A 15355-nucleotide genomic window follows, 5' to 3' on the forward strand; every position below is an offset into this window, starting at 1 on the left:
TTACTTGGCTCTATTTCTGTTGCCCCCCCCCCCGTTGGGGACTTCAAAGTGCAGGCCAGCCGGGGAGAGGCCTTAATTATCCGCTCGCCTTGAAACTCACGCCAAATCACAAGTTCTGCTCACTCCTGCCTCCCTCACACTAATTGTGGTGCTGGAAGTTTTTGCTCCTCCTCTGCAGAAAAAGAAGATACAATTAAGACCAAGTAGGTGAGAATACTCTGAAATGTTAAAGTGGACCTATCATGCTATATTTGAGTAATATAGTGTAGGACCATACCTACAGTATATAAGGCATATTTATACCTTTTATTTTTCAAAATACCAAACAGATCATGCATTTTAGCCATTCCTCATTTCGCTCAATTTAACACTGTCTTTGCATGGGCTGATTCTGTGAGAACAGCACCATCTACAGGCCTGGCATATGTACTACAGCATATCCAGCGCTTCCGAACGGCAATGTCCGTGGCTATCTCCTCCTGATTGGTGGAGTTGGCCCAATAGCCGTAGCGCCACTGACGTCATAGAAGTGTTCAAATCTGGATCAGTCTGTATCAGATCCGTTGCAGCCCCTTTTTAAGAGATTTGGGTATGGAGGAAAATAGAGAGGGTTGTGTTTTCTGACACTTGGTGAGTTCCCTGGAACACCGGGGACACATATTCATGTATAAAAGACATACAAAAGTGCATTTTGCTTGATAGGTCACCTTTAACCTACTAAGCCCGAGCCTGTTTTTCAGGTCTCAGGCTCGAAAATGACATTACCAGAACAAATGACTATATCTTCACTTCTAAAAGGGGTAAATTAAAAAAACTTTGTCTCAAAGTAATGAGAAACCTGTGAGTTGGATGTAGAAGAGTCAGAATCAATATAGGATTTTTTTTTTTTAAAGTAAATTCAGATTGAACATATTACAAAAATGTAAATTATAGTGTCCGTCCAAAAAAAACACATTATTTATAGTGAAAACCACCCTTGAATGATGGGTTAGTAGACTAAAAGCTTTAGGAATCCAAAATACAATAAGTACCCTGTATCAAGATTGATGCAAAACAAGTGACATTTGACCTTTTTAGAGAGATTTAGAAAAAGAAAACACTTCTGGGGTCATTTGGGTGATTTTCAATATCTCTGGAACCCATTGGTCGATTTTGATGATTGACACCTCTTTTTAACCGTTAGAGCCAATAGAATCGAGGGGAAGTTCCTCAAATCCATCTACACAACACAACACCCATTGGTGAATAGAGTGATGCACAGCCAGAATGCTCAAAGCCGGAAGCTGTCATACACTCTCGTAGCTATCATAATAGCTATATATGAAAACTCAGTTTTTGCCATATATATGACGATGGATTATCAGAAATCATTTCAAAGTGACACAGACAGATTGGATTAACCTTCAGCAGCGTTTTTATCGTTTTAATGCCATTGAACATAACTTTTGATCAGAACAACAGCTAAGGTAAGACGATGTCTCGCGAATGCTCCGTAAAGCTCTGTGTTGTGATGTCTGTGTTTGCTTCCCCTGTCGCGAGTTCTGATTGCTCAGTGATGATACTTATACCCCTAGAATCTGTGGAATCTCAGCTTGCTAATCGATTTAGATGCTTCTTGTGAGACTTTTGTTTCGGTAAAAATGGTTCATATCGTCAGTTAGCTGAGTTTCTTCCCGTTAATCGGGTATGACACATTAATAGGTTTTTAAATGTTAAGAAGCCCTGAGACACAGACGCGGGCGGGGGCCTCCGGGTTGAAAAGGTTAAATTATGACAAAGTAACTGTCTTTATTTTAGGGAACTGATTGCTATTTCTAAATCTTTCATGTCACAAGAAATGCATACAGACACAAAAAGCATTCAATGAGCCAATTAAAAAAAAGATCATTAACTCCTTTCTCCCTAAAAAATCAACCCTTAAATGCTGTGTTCATCTGTTCTTTATGTGCTCGTTTTCATGCTTTCATAATATATAACACAAAATGATTGTAGATTTGTACAATAACATTTTGATTTGTCTAAATCAAAGAGAAATTACATTGTCATTGAGAGAAAGCCAGAGGTTTCTGACTCGTGTGAAGACGTGGCTCTAATTCTCATTCCACTTTCCCCTGGCTTTAAGCCTCTGTTGTCAGGGACACAGACTTCTGTCCCATTAATGTATTCTGAATGTTTGAGTACTGATAGTGATCCTTGAAGCAATATCTCTGAAACCATTAAGACCTGTAGCCAGTCTATAAGAAAGGTCAGGCAGCTTAATTTATACATTTCAGCAATAAAGCCTAGCTTATTGAACTCAAACGTTGACCTGTAATGCACACAGAGTATTACCGTGAAGAACACATAAAAACATAGACAGAAAATATTAACAAGGTTTTTAAAAATGTGTTTTACTAGTTTGAAAGTGGCCGATAGCTGCTACGCTGTATCTTTGTATTGAAACAGGTACTGATGTTAAAAATATTAAATACCTTAGGATAGTATATATTTCTGCATCTACAGCAGCTCAAAAAACTAAATAAATAATTGATAGATAGTTTTGAATAAACCGATCATTTAAACATTTAGAAACAGCTGATTTATCTTAATGTGTAATGAGGCAAAATGCTCCGAAGCATAAACATTACAGAAGTACTGAACATTGTACTGTTATTCCACGTCATCGCCTCTTTAGCTGTATGTGTGTATTTATTTTACACGTGTTGAACTGAAGACCCTGGTAGTATTTCATGTCGCTAATAGAGTGTGTTCTGCAGCTGCAACACTAAGCATGTTTCCATTATGTAAGGTTAAGATGACTCGTGAATCTTTTAGATAGTATAAAAAAATAAAAACCCCAAAATGTAGTGATAAACAATGGTAAGAAATCATAAAAAAGTAAGTTTTAAAAGTAAATATAAGACTTGTGCGTTTGCTGGTTTTGAAAAAGATAGAGACAACGTTATTGTGTTTAAATGTTGGGTTAGGTTTTAGTGATCAACAAATATTAGGCCGAGTGTATTCTGTTAAGCCCTGAGCCTGTTTTTCAGGTCTCAGGCTCGAAAATGACATGCCAAGAACAAATGACTATATCTTCACTTCTAGAAGGCTTAAAGTAATAATCTTTTTTCTCAAAGCAACCTGTGAGTTGGATGTAGAAAAGTCAGAATCAATATAGATGTATTTATTTTAAATTAAATTCAGATTGAACATAGTAAATAAATGTAAATGATAGTTTCCGTCCAAAAGACTTCTATATATTCTTCTTTCTGTGTCTTTGTATGCACCACATATAAACAGCAAATTCCTACCTACGTAATAAAACCGATGCTGATTCTGATTTCAAGAGGGGCTGATCCAGTAGCATTCAGGGGTTTATCAAAGCATGACCATTCTCTATTGGTTCGAACAAATACATTAAAGTAATGTACTGTCAGCTTGTTTTCTTATTTAATATCTTGGCATGTGTTGGATTTGAATGTGTTCATATGATTATGTGTGTTGTGATCATTGTGAGAAGCAGTAAATGTTTTGCAGGGACTTCATCAGATGCCGGAGAAGAATTGAAGAGTTTGTGAGTAATATTTCAGGTGCATGTCTGTCAATGTTTCCATGGTCCCTGTCTGTCGGACCAGCTCAAAGAAAAGGAGACAACAAGGAGAGGATGAATAATTGTAACAGCTTGTATTTGTGCTCTGTTCTCAATGCGAGGAATATCAATGGGTTAGGCATGTGCCGGAAAACACACATGAAGGTCACAAAGTTCAAACAGAATAACACCCCGCCACCCCCCCTTCAGAAACAGGAAGTCACCGCCAGTGCCAGTTAAAGATCACAAACAAAAAAAAGTAAAACAGCGTCATAGAAAACTATGTACAAATAATGGAGCGGTAAACTGAACATTGGCTGCGTTCGTGTTACTTTGAGGCTGTCTAACAGCCTTGTGATCGCTTACTGTACAATGTGATTCAGTACGATTCATTACAAGTACAAATTCATCAGATACCTATACTGCCAAAGAGAGAGACAGCTGGTGGCAGCCTGTGAGTTTTATCTTTTCATTGGCAGGAAGTCACGCTCCCCTGCACCAGATATAAGAGCAGACATGACGAGGTACTGTGTTCACAACAGGATGCACATAGCCTTCAAGTAAAAAAAAGAAGCTCCTTAGGAAAGACAGCAAGTGCCTACAATTGTATTTCAAACCATCCATGAAGAATACTCCATTCAAGAAGAAGAGCACTAGATACAAGTCAGTATTCTCAGTGTGTTTCTTCTGGAAAGCAGAACAAATGTTCTGAAGTTCCAAGGTAGAAACCCCGTCCACCCACCAAACCCCAACAGCCAGCCCACCACCAAATCCAAGTCATTTTTAAATGTGTTTATTTTTATTTCATTACACCCAAGGCAGAATAAAAGTTACTAAAACTTAAGACTTTTACAATTACAGTGACAAAAACAGTTTAAGAGACCCACAATTTAAATTGGACTGCAAAAAAAAACAAAAAAAACAACCTTTTTTCTATTTTTGTAAAATGCCCAGGCATTCTCCAATATTACAAATACTGGTATACTTTTACAGTAAACAAGAAAAATGTAATATATATTCATATGTTTTTATATATATATATACTAAAACCCCGTCACCAAAAAAGACCCGGAAAAAATATAAAACAATATCGCCACTACGGCATTCAGAGAAACTTCATAAGCAAAACTGAAAAAAAAATACTTGTTTGTTCAAAACACACATACACACAAATATTATTTTACCCTTGTACTTGTTTTAATACTGTAAACTTATTTTAAGACAGAGTGCACTAAATTCGTTTTTTTTAGTTTCTGCATTTCCTGATTTTTGTTGAGTCTCTTCCTTGACTTTTTGTGTGGCTTTTTGTTGTTGGACCGACTATTGTCCTAATGAGTGAGGAATTTGACATATATCTATATATAGGTTTGTGCCTTTATATGTACATATGCATACATATATACACACACACAGACACACTGATATTGTGCTGGGTACTCCTAGCCTGAACTCAGCATTATTTAATTTATATTTCCGTGGAAATGTCAAACTACAAGTTAAAGTTCACATTTTTTGTTGTTCAATTTGATGCTTCATAAAAGTGTTGCATTTGTCTGAGACAATAAATAGGAAGATCCTTATTCAAGGCACACTCATGTCAAATTGAATGGCAGTACAAAAACTGTCCCAAATAAATTATATTTCCTTTTTTTTTATAGTGCCAGCATTGGAAAAGCCTTGCCTAACAACCCTGGGCACTTCAGCATCAGCAGACCCCAAAGCTCTCCACCCTTCAGTACCTTTCTGTCCAGCTCTCTCTGTGTCGGACGGGGAAATTATAAAGTGCGGATCTGTTGCTAAGAACTCTAGATTTATGAATTGACAGCAGCTATGAAGGTGGATGGGGTTATGATGTTTAAAAAAACAAAGGGGCATGGAGCAAACTGATGTCTTACCATTAGTCTTACTACTTCCGCTCACATTGACTTATCATTTCCTCTTTTACACAAAACTGTCCTACAACTAATGGTGAAGCCTTTGAGGATTCCTATTCTCAGTGGATTCCTTAACCACATGGTGACTTCAGTCATCAGATTATACATGTATAGATCACTATGAAGATACAAGTTAACATTTACTCTACCACTTTTCCAAAAATTTCATGAGAGACATTTGAGCACAAAATGCATAGGGTTGTTGGTTTTTATAAATCTTAACAATAAAATCAATCAAATTCAATTTTCTGCAGGAAACTAAGAGTAGTCTGCCATGTATTCACACACATGTATCTCTCTCTAAACTAATTAATTACAAGCTGTGACTTCAAATATAAATCAGTCTAACCACTTTATATTGAGGACAAAGCCTGGGCATTAGCCTAGGGGACGGGGGGACGGGGGGGGTGTTGTACTGTCGCTAATTCCAACATATGATGAAATGGAAATGCAGAAAATATTAGGTTAATCACAAAAGTAGTAAAGCTCACCCTGAGATGTCCCTGTGCTGTTGTCTGAGTCTTCTATCCATCTCTATGCATACTCGTATTGCATGGCTTCATGCTCAGTTTAGTCCATATCAATAAAGGCCTAGATCATATGGCTTGGTGCAAACTATAATGAATGGATGTTTGAATGTAAGTAAGATGGAGGGGCTGGAAAGCAGAAGATGGTTGTCGTAGCGTTGTCGGGGCTTGGGACCACGTCGTACCAGTCAGCAGCTGCCTTATCCAGATGTGTTTCCTCTGGTAGTTCTGTTCTCAGCAGGAACCTTGGGATCCTCTTTGATTTTAGATTTACTGTCAAATATGACGCTCAGTGCTACATATCCAATTATATTGACATGTTTTAGACTCAGTTCATGCTACAAGGATTGTTGTCCGCGTATCATCACACAAAATAGACTAATTCTAGCATTCTCAGTTAACGCCACTTTCAAATTGAAGATTGAATTCAGCCTCTCTTCAAGAAATCACACGTTTAGCTTAATATACAATTTACTACAAGCAGCGGCCAAAAAAAACAAAATTGACCTTTGTCTTCTGAAAAGACTCTCAGGATAACATGGGGTTTTAAAAAACAGAGAAATGCTAAATCAAGTAAAACAAATATACAAAAAAAAAGCCTAAATAATAATGTACCTGCACATGCCAAAATACAAAATTGAATAAATACAGAAATTATTGCACAGTTAAAGGCTCCACATATAGTATAACTCAACTGACTGATTGTTTAAAAAGGAACCCCAAATGAGGCAGTTTAGACAGCCTTAAGTGGTGTTAAAATATCTGTTTTCTCATTTGGCAGTTTCTTAAAAACACAAAATTGACCCAAAATGAACATTGCAGAAAAAGAGTATCCAGCTTCCCCATTTTGTTAGTTTTTTTTTGTCAAAGTGTGGCGCAAAGTCTGGAAAGAGAGACCCCAATTTATGTTCTCTCGGCTTCTTCAATTTTGACTTCATTTGTCATCAAATGTTCTCCATGCCACTTTTTCATATGTTTTTCCAAGGTGCTGTACACGCTGAAGGGCATTTGGCAAATGTCACAGCGGTAGACATCCTTCCCATGCTGGCCGTGTGTCTTCATGTGGCGTGTGAGCTTGGAGCTCTGGGCACAGGCATAGTTGCACAGGTCACACTTGTAGGGCCTCTCACCTGTGTGGCTGCGCCGGTGCACCGTCAGGTTGCTACAGTTCTTGAACACCTTGCCGCAGTATTCGCAGGTGTCGCACCTCCTGCTATCCTTGGAGCCAGGCCTGCCTGGACCTCCACCCAGGTGAGGCGTGCTGCCTCCACTGGCGGTGCCGCTGCGTCCTGAAAGACCTCCATCCAGCAGGTCACCCGGAGGCGTTGAAAACCGCAAGCTGCCGTTCTCGGACGAGTGCTCAGAGGAGGTGGCGAAGGGCGATTGTCTGGAGTCAGTGAAGCCGAGGAAAGGGTCTTTGATGAAGTGGCGTGAGGCAGCATAGCCCACCAACCACTGGGAGTACACGTTCTCGGAGGGAATATGGGGTGCTGGGGGAATGTCCAAGTCCTTCTCAATCTTGATCCTCTTATTTGAGGAGATGGACAGGCTGGGGCTGGTGATAGGGGTGGGCTTACGTGGAAACAGGCCTGAGAAAGAGTCAACGGAGCCACAGTTCCGGCCATTAATGGTGGTCCTCTCTTCCTGCTGGTGGTGGTGGTTTATCTCCCCAGCCACTGAGTCCTCATCCCCTGTATCCCTCAGGCCATCGGAACCCCTCTTGGTGAAGGGCATCCTTTTACGATTGTCAACTATTAAATTATTGTACTGCTGAATAGAGTTTAGACCCCCACCTTCCACCATTTTCTCAAGGGCGAGTGATGGCTTGTCCTCTGAGGGCAGTTTAGAGCCGTTCTCCCTGTTCCTGAAGAACTCACACTCCATGCTGAAGTTGGACTCTGGTCGACTCTCATTCTCAAGTTCCTCTTCTTCTTCCTCCTCTTCTTCGTCCTCGTTGCCTTCCCCCTGGAAGTCCCCATCACGATTCTTCATGCCTTCACCTGTGACATCACTGGTGCCAGGCTCTGGGGAGCTTGTGGTGGACAGTCCATCATCTGAGCGCCCTGTCAGGGATCCAGCCTTGTGCATGTGGGTCTTCATGTGGCGCTTCAGCTTGCTTGCCTGAGAGCAAGCGTGGTCACACAGCTGGCACTTGTATGGTTTTTCTCCAGTATGGCTGCGCCGATGCACCACCAAGTTGCTCTGGAACTTGAAGGTCTTACCGCAGAACTCACAGGACTTGACTTTGTTCTGTGTCTGGGGAGGGGTGGTGCTGTTTAGGGGCATCGGCGGTAAGGGAGGGGTGCTCAGAAAAGGTGATTTTGGCCCAGGCTGGAAGGGATTGGGGTTTAGCAGTCGGTGCATAGGGTTGGACCTGCTGGGGGACAAAGGTGGAGTGGTGTTGTTGTTGTTCCCTGCCAACTCACGTAACCGCCTGGAGAAGTCCATGGACTGGGACTCCATGGCCATGGGCGTTAGCCGCATCACCCTCTCAAAGGCACTGGGGTGCTGTGATATGAGGCCCATTTCCTCTGCGCTAAGGCGTTCCAGTCGATGGGGGTCCAGGTGGTGGCGGGGAGGCGGGCTGATGAATGGAGGCGTGTTGGGAAGTCGGTTCTCCATAAAGCCTAGGGGAGGCTCCCGGAGCAGGGGTCCCGCCATCCTCAATAGGTGAAACGGGTTGTTGTCCCCGAGAAAGTTGGTGAGGGGGGACTGCGGGATGGAGTCGTTGCCCATGGGTGGAGGCATAGCGAGGCGTGGGGTGAGGGCAGTGCTTGAGGGGTTGGACTCCAGGTATATCCGAATGCCGTGGCTATTCTGGGCATGCTGCAGCAGGAACCAGGCGCTGGGGAAGGGCTGCTTACATGTGGTACATATATAGCTGGAAGGCTCATCCCTGCCACCTGCAACATGAAGAGAAAGAAACACATCAAATACTGCAGCTGACAACACCATCACGTATACTGCACTCTCACAACTTCAGGCAGAAATGAAGAAGCATATCTGATATGAAGAGTGAAAAATGAAACAAATGATTGGGTAAAGGTAAAATCTACCTTATTCATTAATCAATATCTCATTACCGTTTTTGGAATTTACAACAACATTGCAGTGATAGAAAAGGGAAATAGGCTGAAAAGCAGTGAAATAAGTGTGTATGGTCCTAGTAATGCATTGGCTCATCATGTTGTCACATAAACGCTACGTACTTATCACACATGTGCATTTTCACACTGGACTGGCCCAAAGGTACTTAATCCTAGTACTGAATCTTGAATATCCAGTGGCGAGGGCCTAGGTATAAAAGTCACGGCTCGCCACTGTGAATATCGCTTACAAGCACCCACTTCTGAAGGGTTGAGAATGGCAAATTAGTTTTCAGCCAGCATACAATTATTTAGTAGGCTTCTTTGCTTTTTGCCTTTACTGATATTGTCTAAAGATTAGGAAAGGGGGAAAAGAGGGGATGACTTTGAATGTGACTCCAGGGCAGCTGCTGCTGTTGATGCTGCTGCTGCTGCTGGGGTATAGGAGTGGCCCTAAATGGTGAGCTACTATCATTCTGTGCACATTATATTTTATTTTGTTCATACACACATGGAGTCTTAGAAACAAAATCTGAACAAAATCAGATATAATCAAAAACAATGTGTGTAATAAAATTATAACGGGTCAGTAATGTTTCATACATTTTTAATACCAATAAAGAATAAACAATTGGTAATTAAAATATTACATCATCTCTGAGAATGTGCGTGTGTGTGTGTGTGTGTGTGTGTGTGTGTGTGTGTGTGTGTGTGTGTGTGTGTGTGTGTGTGTCTGTGTGTGTGTGTGTGTTTGTGTGTGTGTGTGTTTGTTAAGGAGGAAAGTCAAAATGCACAACAGCTGTTCATCTCCACAGTTCTTTTGAGTCTATTGACTTAATTATAGTGGACAGCACATTCACACACACACACACACACACACACACACACACACCACGCTGTTGTACTGCTCGATCTTAAGACCTTAAGACCTTGTACACTACAAACAGAAACACTCCCCCCTCTCTCCCTCTGTTCGCTCGACCAATTGATCGATGATTAATACTGGAGAGAGAGATGATTTACAGCTGTATGTATCATTTTTCTTTCCTCTTGTTTTTTGTTTGTCTGTTTTATCTCCTTATTGGCAAAACAGATGTATTGATTTAAAATCTAAATGGACATATACAGTATTTGATTTGAAAGGACTTGAGCTGAAATTACTCCTGGTTATTGAGTGGGGGGCAGTTCATGTTCTTCTCTGCCCAACAATTAGAGCAAATGGTGTGTGTTATAGTGTGTGAAAGAAACAGCGACACAGTGTGTGTTTCTGCACCGAAGAGCCATTTCTCTTCGGCTGCAGTAAAGGAGCAGATCGTGTTTTTTCTTTGGGGGAAGTGTGTGTGTGTGTGTGTGTGTGTGTGTGTGTGTGTGTGTGTGTGTGTGTGTGCGTGCGTGCGTGCGTGCGTGCGCGCGTGCGTGCGTGCGTGCGCGCCCTCCCGGGGGAAGGGAGTCCAACGCAGATGGCAAATAAAGTATGTAGCCCGAGGCGAGAGCACATTATGCTAATTATAATGTCAGCTGTACTTTAATATACGACTCTATTTAATCAACCCATTATTTCCTATTTCCATATGAAACACCAGAGAGAGAGAGAGCTGCTCATCACTTGATTTGGAAGAATGAAGAAACCCATGTTTTATGGAGTGCTGTGTGTGTGTGTGTGTGTGTGTGTGTGTGTGTGTGTGTGTGTGTGTGTGTGTGTGTGTGTGTGTGTGTGTGTGTGTGTGTGTGTGTGTGTGTGTGTGCGTGCGTGCGTGCGTGCGTGCGTGTTTGTGCGTGTGTGCTTGAATACGAAAACAAACTCCTCCCTCCTCATCAGCATACTCTCTTGGTGTCTCTCCTGTGTGTGTTTCTGAACACAGACAGGAGAAGACACACTCAAGCAATCAGACACACATTTTAAATGTATAATTATAAAGGTTTTTCTAAGCATTATTAAACACTTGCTGTGACTCTATCAGCATGTTATATTGTTTACAAAATAAGACAAGATTAAAAAAAACTCTAAGACATTTTAAAAGTGTTTAGCAAATTGTAGATTTTGAAGTTTATGTGAAATCATCTCAGTTGAAACTTAAGTACAATTAAGAAAAAAGGGATTATCAGATTTTTGGAATCAGAACGTAAATAGATTGAAACCCTTCTGTATAGTTTAGCCTTAAAACATTGTTGAAACATAGTTGGTATAAACAGAGCAAATGTTTCCGTAGCAGTGCAGTGAAAGTGTATCTTACTGCCTGCCTCCAGTAGAGGGATCCCAATACACCACCAGTCCTGAGGTTAGGCTGTGGCTTCACAAATGGAAGCTACTGAAGCCTCTACAAACAGCTGCCATCATTATTCTATATATTATGCATTACATATTCCTCTTTGCTAATTTATGCATAATTCGTTATTTGTTTCCTTTTACTACAGATATGCTAAATCTTTGGGAGCATCTTGTTAATACTGGAAATACAACATTCATTACGTTTCAAAATGGGTGAAAATTGCGTATACATCTTATTGAGATGACTGCTCCAACTCTTTTAGAAAAACGATTGATCATGTATCAGCGTGTGTAATGTGTAGGAGGAGAGAACCCCCCCACCCCAGCCTTCAGCAGCACTTCTACGTTCTCTATCCTCTCCTTCCTGCTTCAGTCACACAATATAAAACTCTCATTACTGACTGATTCCAGTTTCCACTATGATTCAATTTGCCATAATTACTGCGTCTGAGGCGCATATAAAAGGAAGAGAGAGAGAGCGGCTTGCAATCGGTGCGAAGGTCAACTGGCAGTTAGCGGCATTCATTCTCATCTCAGTGTATTCATCTGGGGCAGCTAATGGCCCAATTCACCCCCCCGCTCCACTCCTCAATAAATATTGCTTGAATTACGGGTTAAATAGCTAAATTAAATCACAGCTATTACAGATGAGGGTGGCGGGGGGGGATTAGAGAGGGATTCAAATCTGTGCAATTAGGAGGAAGTGCAGATCAGCACGGAGTGTGCGATTAGTGTAGCGAGTGTCAAATGGTTATTATACATCATGTTTCTCAGTGGCCAGTGGTCAGAGGGAAGACGCACAGAGAGTAACGCTCTCATCTGTATCTCACCTCCTCTACGATACTTTTTATTCAATCATACCATTTACACTTTCACTCTTCTTTTCTTCTCGCCCATTCACTCGACTCAGATTGAACCTTTATTAACTGGTGCTGTTCTGGCAACAGTTATTCTAAACTCTATTGTTTGCAGGCCAAAGTGTAATGTGTTTTTTATCACAAGGAAATAGTTAAAGTGTGTGCAATCGAAGAAATGAGAACTGTTAACTGACTGAGCTGACAATTTGCAGATATTGCCCACATGGCTGAATTGAAGGCTATTCAATCAAACAATCTCTTATTTATAGATTTTTTTTCTAGAAACTCGATCAAAGTCAGACCATGTGCTCTCATTAAATATTTTACTTTATCTTGATTTGGTCAATCAGTGATGGATGGTGATATAGTTGAAGTCATTAATAATGATGTGTCCAGGGGTTTGAGGTAATGTGTGAAGTATTTTTATTTTAGCAAAACTGCACACAATGCACAAAGTGGAGAGAAAATGAGAGTTAATGGAGGCCCCAGGTTTGACCGGAACCCTAACCTCTTCATGTGTAAAATAATGACTTAAGTATTTTTGTATTACAACTGGCTTAATATTGTCAATTGAGACTGCAGAACTGTATACAACAATAAAGCATTCTGTGTATTATTATATCATATCAAGCTTATATCAGGATAATATGATTTAGCTGGAGGCCAATAGATGATAACATTGGATTATTAACATCAGGTCAGCATTGAGACATTCACACATTCACACAAGGGTCCAGCTGCTGCGGTAACCTTGACTCTTGATGTTTCCTCAGTGTTCAAACACAATGAGTTCTGATCCTCTACTCTCATTCATCCCTCTGGTTAGTGTAGTACAGTCCTCTCTCCTTCACCCTGAGCTCTCAATCAAGGAGGCTTACGACCCTCGTGCTGTACAGTAGCCCCCGCTCCCCCGTCCAATCAAAAGTGGATCAGAAACCTGAGCTGGTTAGCATACAGGATGTGCAGCAGAGCAATGTCAGGGGGAGGCATTTACATACAAAACAACGCTGACATGAGCCAAGGGTACAAGCTGTGTGTGTGTGTGTGTGTGTGTGTGTGTGTGTGTGTGTGTGTGTGTGTGTGTGTGTGTGTGTGTGTGTGTGTGTGTGGGTAGGTGTGGGTGTGTTGTTCCCCTCTTGGCCTTTTGTCGCATATGTAAAACGTTTCTTGTCACTTAGTTTTTTTTTTTGCATTATTAATTCTTAAGTGTCATTAAAATGTTTGTGGTCAGTAGGTAACCCCCCCCCCTCTGCCGCCACCACCCCCGATACACAAACAAAATCCTCACCTTGCATGGCTAATGTCTTGTTTATCAGCAAAGCACAGCTACAATGACATGCAAATGAGCTGTGTGTGTGTTATCATCTCTGTAAACACGCTACACACTCTTACAGGTGTACACGCTGTACATGGCTCTATGCAACAGTTCAAACAAGATAAATACACATGTTGGTTTATAGGTTTGCTTGTGGGAAGTTAAAGAGTGTGCATGTGTTTCCTCCTATTGAGATCATTTCAAAAAGCAGACGTCCGGTCCCCAAGAAGTATGTTAGTTCTGAGTGAAGTGGTTTGAGAGTCTTCCAAAAGGCATTTTTAATTGGCTATAATAGCTCGCAACTAAAATCACTACAGGACCACACAGCAGCAGCAGCAGCAGCAGCAGCAGCAGCTTTAATGAAATGGCCAACTGTACGGAAATGAGAATCTCACATGTTTCCAGTTGATGCTTTATCTGAGTCACTGAGTCACTACAGCACCGAGCAGCTCCTTGAGCTCTGCTCGGACAGACTCAAAAGTCCTTGTGAAAAAACGGAGTCGATCATCAGCTGGGGTCCATCCAAAGAACTTACATTTTTGTGAATTGTGATATTTCTAAACTAAAAGCTGCATGGAAAAAATCTATATTTGCTTTTGAAAATGTGAAGCTTTTAATAAGGAATCTGGAAGAAGGAAAAGAGTGTGCTTCTTGAAAACAAGAGCTGATGTATACAAATGTCCCAAGTACACATTTCAGATAACACACTAAATATAAAAACAATTTGAAGTGTTCTGTGTTCCACATAAAAGCTAAGTTATTCATAAATAATAATAATAATAATAATAATAATAATAACAATGTGTGAAATAATCAAAGCACTCCCTGCTGTGTGTCTTTATTTCAGCTGATGGACGCCTGCTTAACTCCCATTTGAAGTTTTGATAAAACTGACAGTTTGCTGCAAACGGAGCCAGTGTTGGTACCACTGTGTGTGGGGGGGGGGGTGGACTGTCTCACACAACATGCCAAGAAAAAAGAAGTCTGAGTGTTGTAGTCAAAATCAGGAGTTGAGATGCAATTCCAAACAAACTGCCGCAGTGAGTGTGAGTGTGTGTGTGTGTGCCCTGTTCACAAATGTGAGGGATTACCTGAAGAGAGTGCCAGAGCGTACGGGCTAATCCCACACACTGGCCCGCACCGCTGCACCTGGGAGTGTGTGTGGATCTGTGTGTGTACTTGTTTATGTGAATGTGAGGGATGTAGTGGCAGAAAGGGCTCTATTGGGGCATTGTGTTAGTGCAGTGTGTGTCCAGTGGCTCCTCTAATCCTGGACACACTGACACACACACACACACGCACACACACACACACATACACACGTGCAGGATGCGCCTGTTACTTGTCACTGGGCATGTCTACTTTGTCCCAAGATGGGGAATGGTCCACACACACACACACACACACAGACACACAAACACACACACAAACACACACACACACACACACACACACACACACACACACACACACACACACACACACACACACACACACACTCCTATGCTACATACAGTGATACGTGTGTTGAAGGAAGAGAGTTCCTTTGTTCCTGTTCCTTGAACATTATAATAATACTTTTCTAATTCAACGTTTTATTGGGAAGTTGGATGACTTATTTAAAGACACAGTGTTGATAAAGGTATCACAGAACACCATCTGATGTGATTCATCAGGAAGCACAACATGATGATGTCTCTGCTGCAGGTTCAGCCATAGACATGCTGTCCCACGAAGGGTTGTCTGGCTCTCTGTTGGCACAAGAGATAAACTCTGCCATGAGCCTGGTCTGACCCCCC

General features: G+C 41.4%; 1 protein-coding gene across 1 annotated transcript in view; it reads right to left on the minus strand.

Moving 5' to 3' along the window:
• Positions 1-3668: 3668 nt before the first annotated feature.
• The window catches only part of bcl11ba (BCL11 transcription factor B a), a 25661-nt gene continuing 13974 nt past the window's right edge, over positions 3669-15355 (minus strand). Inside the window, exon 2 of the mRNA XM_010796598.1 lies at positions 3669-8932. Within this exon, the coding sequence (XP_010794900.1) occupies positions 6933-8932 (2000 nt within the window). The 3' untranslated portion in view covers positions 3669-6932. The remainder of the gene's footprint in view (positions 8933-15355) is intronic.

The sequence above is a fragment of the Notothenia coriiceps genome, unplaced genomic scaffold (genome assembly GCF_000735185.1).
Source record: "Notothenia coriiceps isolate Sejong01 unplaced genomic scaffold, NC01 NC01_scaffold00037250, whole genome shotgun sequence".
In the NCBI taxonomy this organism is placed as follows: Eukaryota; Metazoa; Chordata; class Actinopteri; order Perciformes; family Nototheniidae; genus Notothenia; species Notothenia coriiceps.